Here is a 19854-nt window from a genome sequence, read left to right as displayed (position 1 = left end):
TTTTAAGGTTAGGTTTGAGTAAAAAAGGAATCTTCTCACCCAATTCCATTCACACCGTTCCTGCACTTTCTTTGTTGCCTCGGCTGTCCCAGCTTCACAGCAGCCAGTTTTGGCTGCCCCAATTCCTCATCATGAAGGAGAGGGAAAAATACCTCTCGGTCAAGCTGGACAGATTGTGACTCACTGTGACCTGCAGGGCACCCTTCTTTTCTTCACCACTACTCCAGGATGGTTTTAGCTCCTTTTGGAGCCTTCTAACATGGAGAACTCAGTGTGGGAGTGCGGAGACCCACTCCTCACGTCTGATATCGCTGCAATGTCAGCCGGAAGTCGACACAATCTTACTTTTCATGACTTCAGCCTGTAAACATTCCTGGATCTGTAAATTAAAATTACCCTGATTCCCCCAAAATAAGACATCCCCTGATAATAAGCCCAATCGGGCTTTTGAGCTCATGGCAATAAGGCCAAGTGCTTATTTCAGGGTTCAAAAAAAATATAAGACAGAGTCTTATTTTCGGGGAAACACGGTAATATATACTTTCCCAAATATTGACTGGCATTTTTTTATACACTGTGATAACACCGGACTCCTACGGTGAATGGTGGAAGCCTTAGACAGGATTTTGCAAAGTCTATTTAGGAGGTATATGAAATTGTAGATCCACACTTTGGAACTACTCAAGACAGATTGTTTCTGGTTTAGCAGTCTTTGAATTGTAATGAAACATAAGACACCGTATAAGAATGATTTTATGTAAAACATAGAATAAAGTGTTTTACTGACTAAAAGTCAAGAGGAATTACATAATATAGTCTAGAAAAACGGGGCATGAATGCAAATGTAGATTTTTACTGGAAATTTAAAATATAATGTAGAATATGTGAGTTTGTATCATTTTTCCATTCTGTAGTCTACAAATAACTGAAATCAAAGCCTGTTTGTTTAACTCAAATAAAATGTGGTCCATATTAAGCTTGCTTTCTTTTATTCTCAGAATAGTTTTTGAAAATCCTACTTTTAGAAATAAATGTGTTTACTTGGATAGCAGCCTCAATACCATTTCAATGCTTAACATCAGAGAACTGCTGAAAGCACGATGAAATAAAATCTTAGCTAGATATTATTTTTCAGGAGATAAAAGTTTGATTCCTCTCACCGTTAGACTTTGTTTCAACTGGTTTCACTTATGCAAAAGACTTTTAAGGTCACAGGAAGGGACAAAAGAAGAGGCAAATGATTTGACAGAAATAAGCCCCTCAGTTATTTTCTGTCCCCGCAGCAATAATAATGAAAAGCTCTGCTTTTTTGAACTGGAGCACTGGATGAAAAAAAGAAAGAAACCAATAATAATTGCCTCAAAATGGAGCCACAGAACTTGAACCAGTTGAAATCCAAACTGAAACATAAGGGCAGCTCTGTGAAGAAAGAATCATATTGGTATGGTATACACATATTCACAAACACACTGTAATAAAAGAACAAAACTGTAGGAAAGATGATGATGATGATATATCAATGATGAAAATAAACTGGAATTCTAGTCCCATAATGCAAACAGTAAGAGACAGGATTTTTAACAACTACTTATTCCTATTCTGTGTCCCTTCACAATGTGGTGGCACAATGTGATCTACTGCACAGAAAGTAACAATTCAGAAGCAAGAGGAATAGACACCTACAATAGATTTTTTTATTCCTGAATTACTTCTCATGGGGGGACTTAATTTTATATATCTCTCTGGAAGGGACGGTCTAACTGAGCTAGAACCAGCAAGCTTTTGATGATTCTTCTCCCAGGTTTCTTCTATACAATAATTAATCTCTTGATAACATGCAATGAAATCTTGACTGATTAATAATGCGCCATCAGTGTCGAATCTTAGCAACCACATACATAGATTTTTCTGCATGATCTGTCCCTAATCTAGTTTTTTAGGTCTTCCAACAGTGCGCTTATTGCTACTATAATTGAGTCTATCCATCTTGCTGCAGGTCATTGTCTTCTTCCCTTTCCTCTACCTTTCTCAGGTCTTCACTAGAGACCTATGTCTTTATCTATTCTATATGAATTTGCATAATTTAAGCCTGATCATTTGTACTTTGGATGAACTTTATGTTAATTTCTTTAATGATCTATTAATTCGTTTGTTTGTTTGTTTGTTTTGGATGTGCATAGTATTTCCAGGCGTCTTCTCCAACACCAACTTTCAAAAATGGCAATATTTTTCCTTTCCTGCTTTTTCAAATTCCAACTTGCACTTTCACAGAGTGTCACAGGGTATAATCTTTATACGGTATATATAAACACATCACAGCATCTGAATATCTTTCCTATGGCCTTCACGGCTGCTTAAAAAATATTAGTCTGTAAATGGGCGTTGGTCTTACCTGATGCATCCTTTCTCGAGCAGGCGCCCATGGCAGTCAGACTGGGTATTGACACGTCAGCTATCCTATAGGACCGAGTCTACTGGAACTTTAGCACCGCCTCTTCCTGCTTCAGTCCAGTTTGGAGGCGAGGTCGACCAGCAGACTGCGGTGTCTGTAGCAAAAGAAACAGAGAAGTGAAACCCCTCCCACCCAACCTGAACCCAGGTGTGGCCGGAATGGGTGGGGCTGACTGCTGTGGGCGCCTGCTCGAGAAAGGGCGTATCAGGTAAGACCAACGCCCATTCTCCGATTTTGGCGCCCACGGCAGTCAGACTGGGACATACCAAAGCTTGGTGTCTCCTAGGGAGGGAAAGGCCAGACCTGTTGCAGAACTCTCCTGCCAAAGCGTACGAATCCAGTTGGTAATGGCGGATGAAAGGAGTCACAGACGACCATGTTGCGGCCCGGCAGACCTCCTCTAAGGGAGCTTGGATGGCCCATGCTGCGGAGGTGGAGGCGCTCCTTATAGAATGCGCAGTGATGTTACGAGGAGGCGGGAGGGAGTGAGCCTCATAGGCTGATGCTATCGTGGCCCTGAGCCACCTCCCTATAGTGACAGAGGAGACGCGAGATCCCATAGACGAAGGCTGAAATAACAGGAACAGGGCTTCGGTCCTCTGGAAGGGAGCCGTCCAGGCCACATAAATTTAAGAGCCCTGCGAACATCCAGCTTATGCCAAACTTGTTCCTGTCGACACCGAGGTGAAGGACAAAAGTTCGGGAGCGATAGCTCCTATGATCTGTGAAATATGGTATTAATTTTCGGAACGAAGGCAGGATCCAGGCGGAGAACTACCCTGTCCATATGAAAAATGCGTAGGTCTGAAAGTATGGACAGGGCTGTGAGCTCCGAAATCCTCCGGGTGGAGGTGATAGCAATCAAAAACGACACCTTGAAAGACAAGTATTTAAGGCTGACCTCTCGCAGTTGCTCGAACAGAGGACCCGTTAGGGCCGTCAGGACTCTATTCAAATCCCAGGTCGGGAAACAATGGACCATGGGTGGTCGAAGGTTGGTGGCGCCCCTCAAGAAGGATCGAATGAGTGGATCATTGGCCAGAGAGGTATTGGAGCCACACGATAGAATTGAGGAAAGGGCAGCCACTTGTCGGCGGAGCATATTAGGAGCTAGGCCCGCTACGAACCCGTCTTGAAGGAAGTCCAGAAGGTGGACGATGGAAACTTCCGCAGTTGTAATGGTCCATCTACGATACCAGTAAGAAAAGGTCCTCCAAGTAGAGTCGTATATACGTAGTGTAGAAGGACGTTGCGCAGCCTGGATGGTGTTGATGGCCCCCGGGGAGACAAAGGCCCTGGTCAGAAGGAGCCGCTCAGGGGTCCGGGTGGAGAAGGGGACCCTGCAGCAGGGATATCCGATCATCGGGAATCTGCCACGGAGGGGCAACTGACAGGGACATCAGATCGGGAAACCATGGATGGCGAGGCCAGTGAGGAGCCAGCAGGATGACCTCCGCTCTCTCCAAGAGAATTTTCTGCACAACCTTGGAGATGAGGGACAGGGGAGGAAAGACATAGAGCAGCTGACCGGCTGGCCAAGGACTGCGTAATGCATCCACCGCCTCCGCCCCCGGGGTGGGGTAGCGAGAGAAGAAGCGGGGAAGCTGATGGTTGTTGCCCGAGGCGAACAGGTCCACCGAGGGGATGCCAAAGCGGGAGGATAGGTCCTTGAATAGATCGGGGTGTATGCTCCACTCGGCTGGGTCGATAAGGTGACGGCTGAGGGAATCCGCACAGATATTCGTCGTTCCTGAAATGTGCTCTGCTCTGAGCGACGACAGGTGAGCCTCCGCCCAGAGACCCAGGCGGAGCGATTCTTTCAGCAGGGAGCGAGAGCGGGTTCCGCCCTGCCTGTTGACATGAGCCTTGGCCGAGATGTTGTCCGTGAGGATAAGGACATCCCGGCCAAGGACATGAGGTTCGAAGCTCAAGAGGGCTAGGTAGATGGCTCGCAGTTCCAGTATGTTGATGTTGAGGGCTTGCTCCGGAGGGGACCAAAGACCCTGTGTTAGACGGGTCCCCAGATGGGCACCCCATCCCGACAGACTGGCATTCGTCGTGATAACAATCCTGTCGGCCTCTTCGAAGAAAGAGCCCTGGGATACCGCTGGCAATGTCCAGCAACTCAGAGAGTCTAGTACTGCTGGCGGAAGGACCACTCTGGAAGCTGATGTACTGAGGAGCACCCGTTGAAATGGGAGCAATAGCCACTGGAGCTCCCGGCTGTGGAGGTGAGACCACGGCACAATGCCGTAAGCGGAAACCATCTTACCTAGCAGACTAGAGAGACCTAGGAGGGAGGCCGAAACCCGCCTCCTGAACGTGGAAGCCATGTCAGAAAGACTGGATTGGCGTTCCTATGATAGGGAAACCTGCAGGATAGTGGAATCAATGATAGCCCCAAGGTGTTTTAGGCACGTAGTTGGTGACAAGTGGCTCTTCGACCAATTAATGGAGAAACCGTGCCTTCGCAAAATGGCCACAACTGAGGAGAGGTCCCGGTGCACTTCAAGCTGCGACTGGGACAGGATGAGGATATCATCCAAATAAAAAAGCGCTCATATAGGGATAGAAACAATGTGGCCCATAAGAGCCGCCATTATTTTAGTGAATGCCCTGCGGGCAGAGGAAAGGCTGAATGGTAGGGCAGCATACTGGAAATGCTGTCCGTTATAAGAAACTCGAAGAAATTTACAGTGGGAGGGGAGGATGGGAATGTGGAGGTAGGCTTCGGTTAAATCGATGGAGGACAGGTCTCCTCTATGAATGCAGAGCAGGATGGTGTGCAGCGACTGCATTTTAAACTGACAGTAGACTATGTGTTGGTTGAGCGACTTTAAGTCGAGAATGGCCCTCCAACCCCCCGAAGCCTTGGGGACCAGGAATAAACGGGAGTAAAACCCGTGGCCTCATTGCAAGAAAGGGACAGGTTGAATGGCCTTGATGGCCAATAAATGTTGGATGGCCTTGTTAACCCATGCCCATTTAACCGGGTCTAGAGAAATGGGACAACGGAGATAATGTCTAGGGGGAATGGAACGGAATTCAAGAGACAGGCCAAACCTAATGGTATCCCTGACTCAAGAATCAGACACCGACAAATCCCATTGATCGACGAAGAAAGTTAAATGGCCACCGATCAAAGAATCAGGGACGGAATTAATGGGACCATCGGTAAGGGTGACCCCTCCCACCTGAAAGGACCGTTTGTTGGTAAAAAGGGGCCCCTGTCTGACCTGGCTGTCGTGCTGCTGAGGTCCCCTGAGGGGAAAAGACCATTGAGGTCGGTGCTGGAAATAGGCAGTGTCGGGGCCTCGAAAGGAAAAGGGACGAAAGGATCCCTGAAGGCGATACTCCGACCGACGAGAGAGAGAAGGGAGTATCTTGCGGTGGTCCTTTGTCTCGATAACCAAGGGATCCAGATGCTCTCCAAATAACTTGACACCAGTGTAGGGCGACGAAGCAAGGCGCCATTTGTTCCTGGCATGGGCCTGCCAATTCCTTAGCCAGAGGAGTCGACGCGATGTCACCGAGGAACCAATGGCCTTGGCTGAGAAGCGAGCTGCATTCAGCGTGGCATCAGCGAAGAACTCCACCGCCGCCAAGATTTTATTAATGTCCTGGTGGAAGCGCTGATCGGAAGAAGGTATGCGCTCCTGCAGTTGGCTTAGCCACAGAATAGATGCCCTATTGAAAAAAGATGCAGCAGAGGAAGCCTGCACAGACCAGGCCGATGCTTGATAAGAGTTCGCTCTGCCTTCTTGTCTTCCAGTCTTAAATATTCTTCAGATGGACCGGTGAGAGGGGTGGGAGAAGCTAGGGCAACAGCCGGGGCATCCATAGAGGGCACCTGTAGTAGAGAGGAGAAGTCTATGGCCAAATTATAAAATCTTCTGTCCAGATTGTTCGGGACAGGACCTGAACTGGGAGACGACCACTGTCGCTTTAGCACATCCGAAAATAACTTCAGGGCTGGAACAATCTCTGAATGGACAGGTGTTCCTGGAACCAAGCCGAAGTAGGATCAGTCTGAGAAGGGAGGGAGTCAGAGCTGGAGGTTCCTCCACCCAATCTGGTGATTGTCTTCGCCTTGTACAGAAGTGAATGAAACATATGGGGCTTAAAAAGTCCCACAAAAGCCAGTTGATCTGGCTCTAGTCCTTCGTCTTCCGAAAGATCTTGCTCAGGAAGAACCTCCTCCTCCGATAAGGAATCCTGGCTGGCAGAGTCATGTCCATAATTGTCAGCCATAGTCTCCTCATGGTAGGAGCGAGAGCGTGACTGTGCCCTGTGATCAGGCTGAGCAGAAGCAGATTGCTGCTGTAGTCCTTGTGCTATGCCCTGGCGGATTGCCTCAGAAATAAGGTCTGCCAGAGAGAGCTGCATATCTGGAGGAATATGGGCCCCTTGCATAAGCTCTTGAGCAGAAGTGACACCCGAAGGAGACTGAGTCGGAGGAGCAGTCGAGGCGGGTTGCTGGGCCTGCAGGCCTGTTTCGATGGAATCAGAGGGAAAAACCGAGGCCACATTAGCAACACAGCTGGGGTCTCCCTGCAAGGACCTGTCAGGTGATAAAGAAGGAGCAGAAGTAGCCTGGTCTGCGGGAAAAGTAGCAGGGGAGGCTATTGTCAGATGTCTAGGCTCCTGCAGTGCCTTGGAGTGAGCCTTTTGAAAGGCCTTGTCCATTGGCTATCACTCGCCCCCACGGAGAGGGCTCGTAACTTGGGCGTCCTCCTGGACGCACGGCTGTCGTTAGAAGATCATTTGGCGGCCGTGGCCAGGGGGGCTTTTTATCAGGTCCGCCTGATACGCCAGTTGCGCCCCTTTCTAGATCGGGACTCCCTACGCACAGTCACTCAGGCACTCGTCACTTCCCGCCTGGACTACTGCAACGCTCTCTACATGGGGCTCCCCCTGGGGTGCACCCGGAGGCTCCAGCTGGTCCAGAACGCGGCCGCCCGGGGGATTTTGGGGGCGACGAGGTGCTCCCACGTGACACCTCTCCTGCGCGAGCTGCACTGGCTCCCGGTGGTCTTCTGGGTGCGCTTCAAGGTGTTGGTGACCACCTTTAAAGCGCTCCATGGCTTAGGGCCGGGGTACTTACGAGACCGCCTTCTGCCACCAATAGCCTCCCACCGGCCAGTACGCTCCCACAGAGTGGGCCTCCTCAGGGTGCCGTCCGCCAGACAATGTCGGCTGGCGACCCCCAGGGGGAGAGCCTTCTCTGTGGCGGCGCCCGCCCTCTGGAACAACCTCCCCCCAGAGCTACGTACAATAACAGACCTCCGGATTTTTCGTCGGGCCCTAAAAACCCATTTATTTCAACTAGCTGGGCTGGCTTGAGTCAAATTTTAAACGGATTTTAAATTGGAATGTTTTAATTACGGCCAAAATTATTTAATTATTTTAAACAGATTTTAGATTTTGTATGTTTTGTATGTATGTCTTGTTTTTACTTTGGCTGTTCACCGCCCTGAGTCCTACATTGGAGAAGGGCGGTATAGAAATTTAAACAAATAAATAAATAAATAAATAAATAAATTGCCTTATGGCGCCGGCTTTCATCCCTGGAGAGAGAGGAGCCCTTAGAAGAATGGGAGCGCTTAGAAGAAGAAGACTTCTCCTTCCCTCTATGGCTGGATGAAGAGCCCTCCCCAGGATCATCATCACCATGGCGCCTCTTGCTCTGAGCCTTGGAGCGGTTTGCCTTTGAAACAGGGGCCATTTTGTTTTTGCCCAAAGGCGCCAAAACGCCACTCTCTAAAATGGGGCAAGCAGGCAGCTAACAATCCCTGCACAGTACCTGCTGTCAAGCCTGCTGAAGATTAGGGCATAAATCAGCCTGCCCTGCAGCCTCGCTAGCCGTCCGACATGAGCGCGAGGAATGAAAACGGCGCGGAATGCCACCTCGCGCCGATCAGCTGCTGAGCAAAGCCTTCAAAGCAGCTCTTTGAAAACTGCTGTAAGTAGAAAGCGCGGGAAGGCAGGGCCAAGCGCGGTGGAGCTAGACAAGGCAGGCTTGTGCGCGCCAATGGAGAAACTGCCAGCCGACAGTTCTCGCCGCTTCGTGGCTGTCAGCAGGATCGGGTTCCACCCTTCTTGCTGGGAAAGAAGCAATTCTTCCGATCACCAAAAAAACGGAGCTTAAATTGAGAGAATAGAGCAAAGGAAGTTACAGACACGGCTGTCCTGATAGAGACCGAATCGAAAAACTGGACTGAAGCAGGAAGAGGCGGTGCTAAAGTTCCAATAGACTCGGTCCTATAGGATAGCTGACATGTCAATACCCAGTCTGACTGCCGTGGGCGCCAAAATCAGAGAAGAAGGGTATTTCTTGACTGCTTCTTTCATTACTGTGGACAGTTGATCTTAAAAGACAAAAGAAACATACTTTTTCTGTACCTACATTATCAATTCTAAGACCGGTTGTTTTACCTGCTGTCACTGGTGTGGTCTTCCTTAATTTTAATCCCTTTTTTTAAAAACTATGCTCCTTGACTTTTATTGGTAGACCTTGCAATTCTTTTGCACAATATCAGAATAGTGTCATCAGCACAGCAAAGGTTAAAAATTCTAGTCTAGCACATCAGAATCACAGCCATATTGGAAATGGAAGTTGTTTACAGCAGTGCTTCTCAATCTTGGCGATTTTAAGATTTCACTTTAATTTCTCAACCAGTAAGTGGTAATAGTGTCACTGCTTTATAGTGACCAAATATACAATCAGAAAACTCAGGTCCCAGTTGGAAATAAAAGATCAGGTTGCAGCCAGCAGGTCATTGATATAATTCTTGTAGCATTAGAAGACAGAAAAGAGAACAGATTTTCCGCCAGCTGGGAGCCTACAAAAGAAAGACAGTATGTGTTTCAGCCCTGGAAGCCATAATTTCTTTGGAACTTCAGGGCTGCCACATTTAATGTTGTGGAAAACTGGGAGTGGGGACTGTATGGAGTTGGGGGAGATATCTAGCCATGATAACATTTTTTTCTCTGAGAGGCAAGGACATTCTGCCCTGCACCTGGAATGGCATGACTGAGAGGCATCTCCAGTTGGGACGGTGCATTGATTGGATCATGTGATGGCCATGGGGAAGGGACTTGGACTTTATTTTGGGTGGGGAAAACCTGGAAGCTTTCAGATTCGGGTTTTCCCAGATGTGCCAATATGACATCTCTAATAAAATGGAACTTTGAGGAACTTCTAGCCTTGGAATCTTCTTTCGTTGTGGGTGTTACTTGGAACCCTGACAATGTATATTCTTGCATGTCTAACTAGAGTTTCCAAATGCATTTCCTGAAACAGAAGGCAAACCAGTGCTGTTTCTTCTTTTCTATTTAATAACTAGTTGGTTTCTTACTGGCCAAAATAATCTAAAATTTTATCTCAGGTTCATGCTCTGGATTTATGCTCTTGATTTTTGGGAATAGAACACACTATTCAAAAGTCAAATGTCATCTTTTACCTGAAAAATGTTCAGGAAAAATGGGAGAAGATGCAATGAAACATAAAATTTGACATGTAATACAAACTCTACCCCTCGAGTGTGATGTCATAGTACAATTAAAAAGGGGGCAGCATATATCATATAATTCATGTTTAATTATTTTGCTGTCACCGAGGTTGGAGATGGACATATATACAGAGAGCTTTTTCAGAATCTTGAACCAGTACTAGGATAATTCTTAATACAATTCAAATCCTGATATAAAGAGCAAATCAATATTCCCTGTTCATCCTGAAAAAATGTTTATTTCAAGGGAAAATTCTTATTCAGCAGGAAGCATTATCCCCATTATTTAGGAGGCCTATGACGTTTGTCAATAGGGTAAACTTCTTGTGATGGTCAGCAGGTGCCTGGAAAAAATATGAAGGAGATTCAAATTCTCCAGTCAGCTGGGAAACAGAAAAAAACTGTGTTTGTCTACTTGCTCTTGTAGGGAGTAATATGACAGATGGGATAAACAGAGGGAGGTCAAAGGATGAAGGCTAAAATGAATCCTAAAACATTTATATCTGGCAATAACTGAGTAGCGAATCAAACTAAGCAGAGGAAACATGGGATGCCTGGGGCCATTGATTGCAGTTAGTAAAGCACAGACCACAAGAAATTCCTGTCAGATCGAGGAACTTACCTTTTCCACTCATCTCTGCATTCTATCCTAGGCCTGATCCTGTGAAGCAAATCTACAAATGGTAGATGCTTGGCTCTGGTTTGTAGATGACTGGTCCAGTTGTTTCCTGTTAATTCTATCGCAATAATGGTCAAGTCTATGTTTAGAAGAGACAAAGGAAGATGGTTATCACTATGTTTGTATAGAGCAGGGCTGTCAAACTTTCAGCCCATCGACCGGATGCGTCACATGCCAGCCATGACCGCGTCCTGTTTAGCGAAGGGGGGGAAAGTCCTGATACGTCATGTGATGCCGCCATGACGACTTGAGTTTGACACCCCTGGTATAGAATAATGTTTCTTAACTTTAACAGTTTTAAGATGTAAGGACTTCAAATCGCAGGATTTAAGTTAAAATTTAAAATTACTGAGGTTGAAAAACACTGATTTATAGCGATGCTCCTACTTTCATGCAAAAAGTCTTCTTTGCAAGAAAAGTCTTCTGGTTACCTTAGCTTGAGGATTGGTGACCTCAGTGTTGGTGAGTCTAAGTAGACAGCCTGCAGACAACTCTAGTACAGCATACCCAGTGATGCTGGGTTTTCCCTTGCAGAAAGTTCCAAGAAATGAATGTCTTGCAGTGAGATTGCCCTCCAAGGGTCCTACCAACTGCAATCCTATGATATTGTAATTCTAGTCTCTGCTTCCATCAGATCCTTATAAGCATGATCATTAATAAGAAAAAATAAAATATTAATATATTTTATTTCTTATTCCTAAAAACAGAGCAAAGGAAATTTGATAAGCTTTCCATATTGTACCATTGGGAGATAGAAGATCCAGAATTATGGCTGTGCTTGGGAAGCTGTGTTTTGGAACTTGTTTCTGGCCTAATCAGATATGTGAACAGGGGGACAAAGACCAAAGCAAATGAACATTTCCCCAGACAACTGCCATTCTTCCTTTAATGGATGTAGAGCACATTTTGGAAACCTATTATGTAGGGTATTTCCACAGCGAATGGCCCATGTTAAATAAAACCTGCAGTGTAAAATAGCTCCATTTGTGCTTTTTCTTTTCTTTCAACAGTGATTGCCCAGCATGTAGAAAATATTCAATGCAATTGAGGGGGGAAAATACTATTGCTAAAGACAATCAAGAGAGAAAAATTATTTCTTTATTGTCATGAAAAGGCTACCCTGCCTCAGTAAGGTCAATGGATGACAGATAGACCTGTGTGACAGTCAAGACAAGGGCTAGCAGTTAGATTGCGTCTCCTGGGAAGTTCACAGAATCAGCTCTGTGTCCTTTACACAGCCCTAATGAGCTTACCATGAAATTCACTGAACCCAAACATGCAGCAATTTCACAATTACGAGCTGAAAATGTCAGATTGTCTTACATATTGTCACACGTTTGTTTTCAGGATTCTTGGATCCTCCTTAATTCTCTTTTTTAGTTTGTATACTCTCATTTCTTTTAGGCCAGAGGAAATAATAATTAACAGACAGGCAACATGTCACGGAAGGCCTCTAATCATAATTAATTAATTTGGAGTTGCATAAGTTCTTAAACACACCATGCATTAATTTAGCCTAATTATGGATCTAACTCAAGAGTCCCCAGATGGCAGCAATAACTGAGTATTAATTAATTTGCTTGCTATACTTATGGTTAACAAAACCTTATTGAAAAGAAGAACTGTGGGGAAACTTTAAAAAATGGCCTGACAGCTCTATCAAAACCCAAACCCACAAGAAAAAGCAAAAGTGAGAGCTTTTTGTAAAACTTACTAAGTATACTTGGCCTGGTCCCAGGAAAAGAAAGCATTTCTTGTTAAAGAAACTTGACTTTGAATTAATCCTTGCCCTCAATTAGCTGAATTTGGACAAGTTGGGTATTTTTTGATTAAGACAATGATCTAAGGGCAAACACATTCTTGTTATATACAGGTAATTTCCTGGTTCTAGAATTCTCAGTTCTAGAAGTTAACAGAGTAAAGAGGAGGCCTTTAATGGAGAGAGGGAAGATCCATTGCCAAGGCAATAATTAGATAAACATTGTTTAAGCCCAGATGAGTGTGTAGGCTCCTGAAAATATTTCGAATACAGTATTTTTCGGAGTATAAGACGCACCTTAGTTTTTGGGGAGGAAAATAAGAAAAAAGCTGATTGGTGGGTGCATCAGCCTCCTGGAATACCCCCAATCAGCTATTTCCAGAGGTGAATTTTAACAACAGGTTCATTGGTTGTGAGCTCTGTGCCTTGCTTTTTTTTCTGCGTCTGAAAGCCTCCGAAACAGAGCTTCAGAAAAAAAGGCTTTTTTTCTGAAGCTTCTTTCAGAGGCTTTTATTTTGAAGCTTCTTTCAGAGGCTTTTATTCTGAAGGACTATCTGTACTCTGTTCAATCTCTTTTCTTTGATATTGATATGTAGATTAACCTCTTCCGATCTATTGGTTATTGTGTCATTCTCCAGATTTGTTAACATAGTTTGGTTAGAACCTTTACTGATTCTTCTTTTGTTGCTTGCCATATTATTTTAAATAAAAGCCTTTCAGAGGCTTTTTTCCTGAAGCTTCTTTTAGAGGCTTCTTTCAGCTTCTGAAATCTCCATTTGCGAGGCTGGGTAGGGCTACATTCCAAGTATAAGACGCACCCAGATTTTCACGCTCTTTTTGAGGGGAAAAAGGTGCATCTTATACTCTGAAAAATACGGTAGATACTTTCTCTCCCCATTCCCCAGTTCACATGAATATAAAAAAGGAAAGAGGAGAAGCACATTTAGCTTTACAAGATTCTCTGACTATATCCAAACTTAATCAAAATAGTTTTGAGCACATGTAGCATCCTTTTCTTGGTCTGGTTGATCTTGTAAGGCTCATAAGATACCATTGTGATAACTTTGCAACATGAACAAAAATGATTTTATTCTTCAGGATTTTCATTGCTGTAACATACACTGCTCAAAAAAAAATAAAGGGAACACAAAAATAAGACATACTAGATCTGAATGAATGAAATATTCTTAATAAATACTTTGTTCATTACTTAGTTGAATGTGCTGACAACAAAATCACACAAAAATTATCAATGGAAATCAAATTTATCAACCCATGGAGGTCTGGATGTGGATTATAGTCAAAATTAAAGTGGAAAAAAACACTACAGGCTGATCTAACTTTGATGTAATGTCCTTAAAACAAGTCAAAATGAGGCTCAGTAGTGTGTGTGGCCTACACGTGCCTGTATGACCTCCCTACCATGCCTGTGCATGCTCCTGATGAGGTGGCGGATGGTCTCCTGAAGGATCTCCTCCCACACCTGGACTAAAGCATTCCCCAACTCCTGGACAGTCTGTGGTGCAACGTGGCATTGGTGGATGGAACGAGACATGATGTCCCAGATGTGCTCAATTGGATTCAGGTCTGGGGAACGGGCGGGCCAGTCCACAGAATCAATGCCTTCATCTTGCAGGAACTGCTGACACACTCCAGCCACATGAGGTCTAGCATTGTTGTGCATTAGAAGGAACCCAGGGCCAACCGCACCAGCATATGGTCTCACAAGGGGACTGAGGATCTCATCTCGGTACCTAATGGCAGTCAGGCTACCTCTGGCTAGCACATGGAGGGCTGTTTGGCCCCCCAAAGAAATGCCACCCCACACCATTACTGACCCACTGCCAAACCGGTCATGCTGGAGGATGTTGCAGGCAGCATAACGTTCTCCATGGCTTCTCCAGACCCTGTCATGTCTGTCACATGTGCTCAGTGTGAACCTGCTTTCATCTATGAAAAGCACAGGGCGCCAGTGGCGAAGTTGCCAATCTTGGTGTTCTCTGGCAAATGCCAAACGTCCTGCACGGTGTTGGGCTGTAAGCACAACCCCCACCTGTTTCTGACTGTTGGAGCAGACACATGCACATTTGTGGCTCGCTGGAGGTCATTTTGCAGGGCTCTGGTAGTGCTCCTCCTATCCCTCCTTGCACAAAGGCGGAGGTAGCGGTCCTGATGCTGGGTTGTTGCCCTCTTATGGCCTCCTCCACGTTTCCTGATGTACTGGCCTGTCTCCTGGTAGCGCCTCCATGCTCTGGACACTACACTGACAGACACAGCAAACCTTCTTGCCACAGCTCGCATTGATGTGCCATCATGGATGAGCTGCACTACCTGAGCCACTTGTTTGGGTTGTAGACTCCGTCTCATGCTACCACTAGAGTGACAGCACCGCCAGCATTCAAAAGTGACCAAACCATCAGCCAGAAAGCATAGGAACTGAGAAGTGGTCTGTGGTTACCACCTGCAGAACCACTCCTTTATTGGGGATGTCTTGCTAACTGCCTATGCTTTCCACCTGTTGTCTATTCCATTTGCACAACAGCATGTGAAATTGATTGTCAATCAGTGTTGCTACCTAAGTGGACAGTTTGATTTCACAATAGTGTGATTGACTTGGAGTTACATTGTGTTGTTTAAGTGTTCCCTTTATTTTTTTGAGCACTGTATATTTACTCATTTAGAGCTGTGGTGGCACAGTGGTTAGAATGCAGTATTGCAGGTTAATTGTAGGCTAATTCTGCTGACTGCAAGCAGTTCGATTCTGACTAACTGAAATTTGACTCAGCCTTCCATTCCTCTGAGGTTGGCAAAATTAGGATCCAGATTGTTTGGGGCAATATGCTGACTCTGTAAACCACTTAGAGAGAGTGATAAAGCTATATATAAGTGCTATTGCTATTTATTCATTCATTAATACAGCTTACTTTTTTGTCCATAACTCTAAGTGATATATGGCATCTCCTGTTCCAATGGTTGTCCACAATGGCAATCTTCTGAGGTGTGTGTGTGTATGTAACTCAAATCTGGGAATTCTCAGTTCTAATATAATCTTAACCTGTATACCACATTGGTTATCAATAGCTTCCCCCTGCCACTATCATTTTAATCATGACATTGTGTTCTGTATTCTAGTCTTTTGGGATTTTAGGACAACAAACAAAAAATGCCAGTTGCTAGGGTGCAGTAGTAAATGAAGCCTATCACTCTTTTGCCCTATTTGCAAACTTCATGGAAGTATCTATTCAACCAATAGGTGATGCAAAATGCTTGGTCAATACATTTTTGGCCAATGCTTTGAAAATATCACAAGATAGTAGAGAACAATTTCAATATAACATGAATAGTATATTATCAAGGAAAGGCAGAGATTTGCTCACGACAGTGACAATTTTAGAAATACCACTAAACTGTTATTATTAGGAATCACAAATCTTTTCAGTTTCATTATGATTTTGTGCAATAGTCTGAATGCCCAAATAAACAAAGGAATAAGGCAAATTGTGTAAAAATCCAGTTATCTCTCCTAGAGAACTAGTACAAGAATATCCAATGTTTGGAGGATCTAATGACATTGTAATTGTGTGATCATTAAAAAAAATTAATTCAATTGTTAATGGAAAGCAGATTATTGGTGCCATTTTACATTTTATGGTACAATGGATTTTGTGTTGCATTGGTGCAGATTTTGGAATTATAACCATGGAAAATATTATGGTCTGGTGATCCACTCAGGCTGCTTTCTAGATTCTATTTTTCTGCTGTTGAACTCTGTCAAAAATTGATTCTGGTTCTTGTAATTAGAAAAAAAATATAAAATAGACTGAGTTCATTTTTCAAGCAGCAGATGGAAGTCAAACACACTTGACTTCAATAGCCTTTCTAGCAAAGTGCTGGTTTTAAAGAGCCCTTGGACAACCTAGAGGAAAGAAAATACATCTGCTCTTTCTTTCTAATGCTGATTGTTTAGTGACATTAAGCAAAAAACAAACAAACAAACAAACCTCCCCATATAATAGCAAAAAGTAGCAGCAACAGGTCTGAAAACTGACAAAGTGGACTCTAGTAGGTTTCTCTTAGTTAACTGATGTTAACTCTTCCTAGTTTTCCACTGTTTCTTAATATTGTTCCTGCAGGTATAAATATTGGAGAAAGTTCTAGCCATTTTTAAATAAACAGACCAAGTAGCAATTAGTAGGAAAAAACATTTGAAAGAAAATTGGGTGGCCCGATCTATTATATTTATAGTACAAAAAAGAGCCATAGACAATTGAAGCAGTTAAAGGTAATTAGTACCTAAAGTGATTTCAGCTTTAGTACCTTGGACCAAGATGCCACATCTAGCTGATTCTAAATTCAGTGTCTAATCTTCAGGATGGAAAGTAGAAATCCTAACTGGGAAGAGAATACACCACCATTATTTATGACCAAAATCAGCATTCGATGAACTTCTCAATGAAGTTCCCTGAGGATGGGCTCCAGCACGATCCAGAAGTTAGGAAGAGCGAACCTCTGGACCTGGTGACCAACTCAAATTGGATCCTGCAATGCAATCTATGTATACATGTATGGCAATTCCTGTCACCCTCACTAGGCAGCACACACCAGAAAATTAACTCCATAGGAAGACTAGAAAGATTAGATATTGGGTATAACAACAGAACTTTGCAAGTCTAACCAATCAAATTGTGGCTAACAAATTGAACTGTTAGTTTAATTAAAGATTAGCATCACTTTGCCTGTAATCATCAACCCTATGTAAATGCCTTTGCAACAAGTAAAGAGGCTTAATTGTGCAATTGTTTCATTCCTCCATCATTCTGTACTTTGTTAGTTATCTGCCAATTGAATCTTTAGTAAGGGGCATGCTATTATATTCAGTAATAGAATTTTTAACTCAACTAAAACAAGTATAAGATAATATGACCAGGACTATCAGATCTCATTACAAGTTCAATTGAGATCTTATATACTGTACCCTTAGCAATATAGAAAAAAAGAGTGGAATACCAGTAAACCGGAATTCACAAGATGATGTGCGCCACTGAAGGTGAAGAAGGGTTGACCCCGCGAGCCGAGCACCAAGAAGAGAAGGAACGCCAGGTCAACTCGTAAATACGAGTGGTGGACAGGCGCCGAGCAGCCTGCATGGTTCTAATAGCGGCGGGAGGAATATTGGCCCTAGTCAAGAACTCCCGCTCAGTCTCCAGGCGGTTAGTTGCAGCCATTGGGGCTTGGGATGTACAAGAGCCCCCTGCAGTAGGCAAATCCGATCGTCCGGTATCCGCCAAGGGCGGGTAGTGGACAGGGTGACCAGGTCCGAGAACCAGGGCCGACGGGACCAGTGCGGTGCTATGAGAACCAGTTCCGACTTCTCGGCCAGAAGTTTCCAGAGGACCTTGGCGATGAGTGGTAGGGGAGGGAACGCATAAAAAAGAACGCCCCGAGGCCAGGGGGACCGGAGGGCATCCACCGCTTCCACGCCTGGAGATGGAAATCTGGAAAAGAAACGTGGCACCTGATGGTCCCGGAAGAGATCCGGATGAAGCTTCCATTCGGAATGGTCCACTAAATTGCGGCTAAGAGAATCTGCCTGAATGTTAGACTTGCCAGAAATATGAAAAGCCCATAAAGAGGCCAAGTGAGACTCAGCCCAGGAACCAAGCTGTAGGGATTCACGAAAAAGAGCCCGGGAATGGGTACCACCCTGCTTGTTAATATGGGCCTTAGCAGAGACGTTGTCAGTTAAAACGAGTACGTGCTGACCTTGGAGCAGATGTTGGAAATGGCGCAAGGCGAGGGAGATCGCTTGCAACTCAAGAAGGTTGATGGAAGCACCCTGCTCCTCCTCAGTCCAGAGGTCTTGAACCATATGGGAATCCAGGTGTGCACCCCAGCCAGAAAGGCTCGCATCGGTTGTGAGCACCATCCTATGGGCTCTCTAAACAAGGTACCCTTGGAAATGGCCCCAGAGGACCACCATCGTAAAGAATCCAAAACCACAGGGGGAAGAGAAACCTTACGTAAGGAAGAGACTGAAAGGGACCGTTGAAAGGGGAGGAGGTACCATTGGAGGTGCCTGCTATGTAAACGGGACCAGGGGACAATGTCGAAAGAGGACACCATTTTGCCCAAAAACCTGGAAAGAGAAAGAACAGACATAGGTCGGCCTTCCAAACATTGAGAAGCCAGTGCAGATAAGCTGGACTGGCGTGCTGGTGAGAGAGAAACCTTGGATGAGAGAGTGTCAATGACCGCGCCCAAATGTTGGATATGGGTCGAAGGGGACAGGGAACTCTTGGCCCAATTGATCAGGAACCCATGGGCCTGAAGCAAATGGAGCGAAGTAGAAACATCTTGCCGAGCCCCCTGGAGGGAGGAAGAAAGAATAAGGATATCATCCAGGTAGAATAAAATACGAATGGGCAGGGACCGGATGTGGACCACAAGGGCCGCCATCAACTTGGTGAATACCCTGGGTGCAGAAGAAAGACCGAAAGGGAGAGCCTTATATTGATAGTGAGAGCCCCTATAATAAAACTGGAGGAATTTACGATGGGGCGGAAAAATGGGGACATGCAAATAGACTTCGGTCAAATCAACCGAAGCAAGAAGATCACTCCCCCGGACGCATTCTAAAATGGTAGAAAGGGAATGCATCTTGAACTGGCGGTATGTTATGTACCAGTTCAATGCTTTCAGGTCCAAAATGGCATGCCAGCCCCCAGAAGCTTTGGGGACAAGAAAAAGCCGGGAATAAAAACCTGACCTGCGTTCAGCTGGAGGAACGACCTCGATCTGGAGAAGATGGGCAACCGCCGAGGCCATACGGGCGCGGGAGGGAGGGTCCTGGGAAAGGGAGCAAGGAACAAAAACGCGAGGGGGAGGGGCACTAAACTCCAAATGAAGACCTTCCCGAACAGTAGAACGAACCCAAACATCGGAGGTAGAGGCATCCCAGGAATCAGAGAAAAAAGAAAGGCGGCCCCCAACCAGAGAATCTGGAGGTCGATTAATGGGTCTTGCAGAAAGGACGGCCTCTGCCACCTAGGAAGGGCCTTCTGGGGGGAAATCTAGAATTGGATCTGACCTGAAAATCCTGGCTTTGCGTTCCTCTGGAAGAGTAGTTGCAAGAGGAGCGGTTGAAGGAGGAGCCGTTGTCAGATGGGCGAAATGACTGGGCCCGATAATAGGATTGTTGACGAAATTCCGACCTCCGGGAGACCACCGGAAAAACCTTCTTGTGATCTCTGGTCTCAACTAATATCGGATCAAGGGAGGAACCAAAGAGGTTGTTTCCTTCATATGGAGAAGCAGCCAGGCACCATTTGTTCCTGGCATCGGCCTGCCAGTGGCGAAGCCAGAGGAGCCTACGGGAGGTAACTGAGGATCCAATGGCCTTAGCTGCAAAACGGGCAGTGTTAAGGGTTGCATCGGCCGAAAATTCCACTGCTGC

At 45.2% G+C, this 19854-nt stretch overlaps 1 protein-coding gene across 1 annotated transcript in view; it reads right to left on the bottom strand.

The window, feature by feature from the left end:
- Positions 1-9093: 9093 nt before the first annotated feature.
- Positions 9094-19854, bottom strand: part of LOC148114358 (uncharacterized) — a 40436-nt gene continuing 29675 nt past the window's right edge. The window contains exons 3-4 of the mRNA XM_087892847.1: positions 10586-10721; positions 9094-9294 (exon numbers count right to left, since the gene is read on the bottom strand). Of these exons, the coding sequence (XP_087748973.1) occupies positions 9252-9294; positions 10586-10721 (179 nt within the window). The 3' untranslated portion in view covers positions 9094-9251. The remainder of the gene's footprint in view (positions 9295-10585; positions 10722-19854) is intronic.

The sequence above is a fragment of the Pantherophis guttatus genome, chromosome 4 (genome assembly GCF_059756535.1).
Source record: "Pantherophis guttatus breed Tessera chromosome 4, ASM5975653v1, whole genome shotgun sequence".
Taxonomy (NCBI): Eukaryota; Metazoa; Chordata; class Lepidosauria; order Squamata; family Colubridae; genus Pantherophis; species Pantherophis guttatus.
This window is presented reverse-complemented; position numbering and strand designations above follow the sequence as displayed.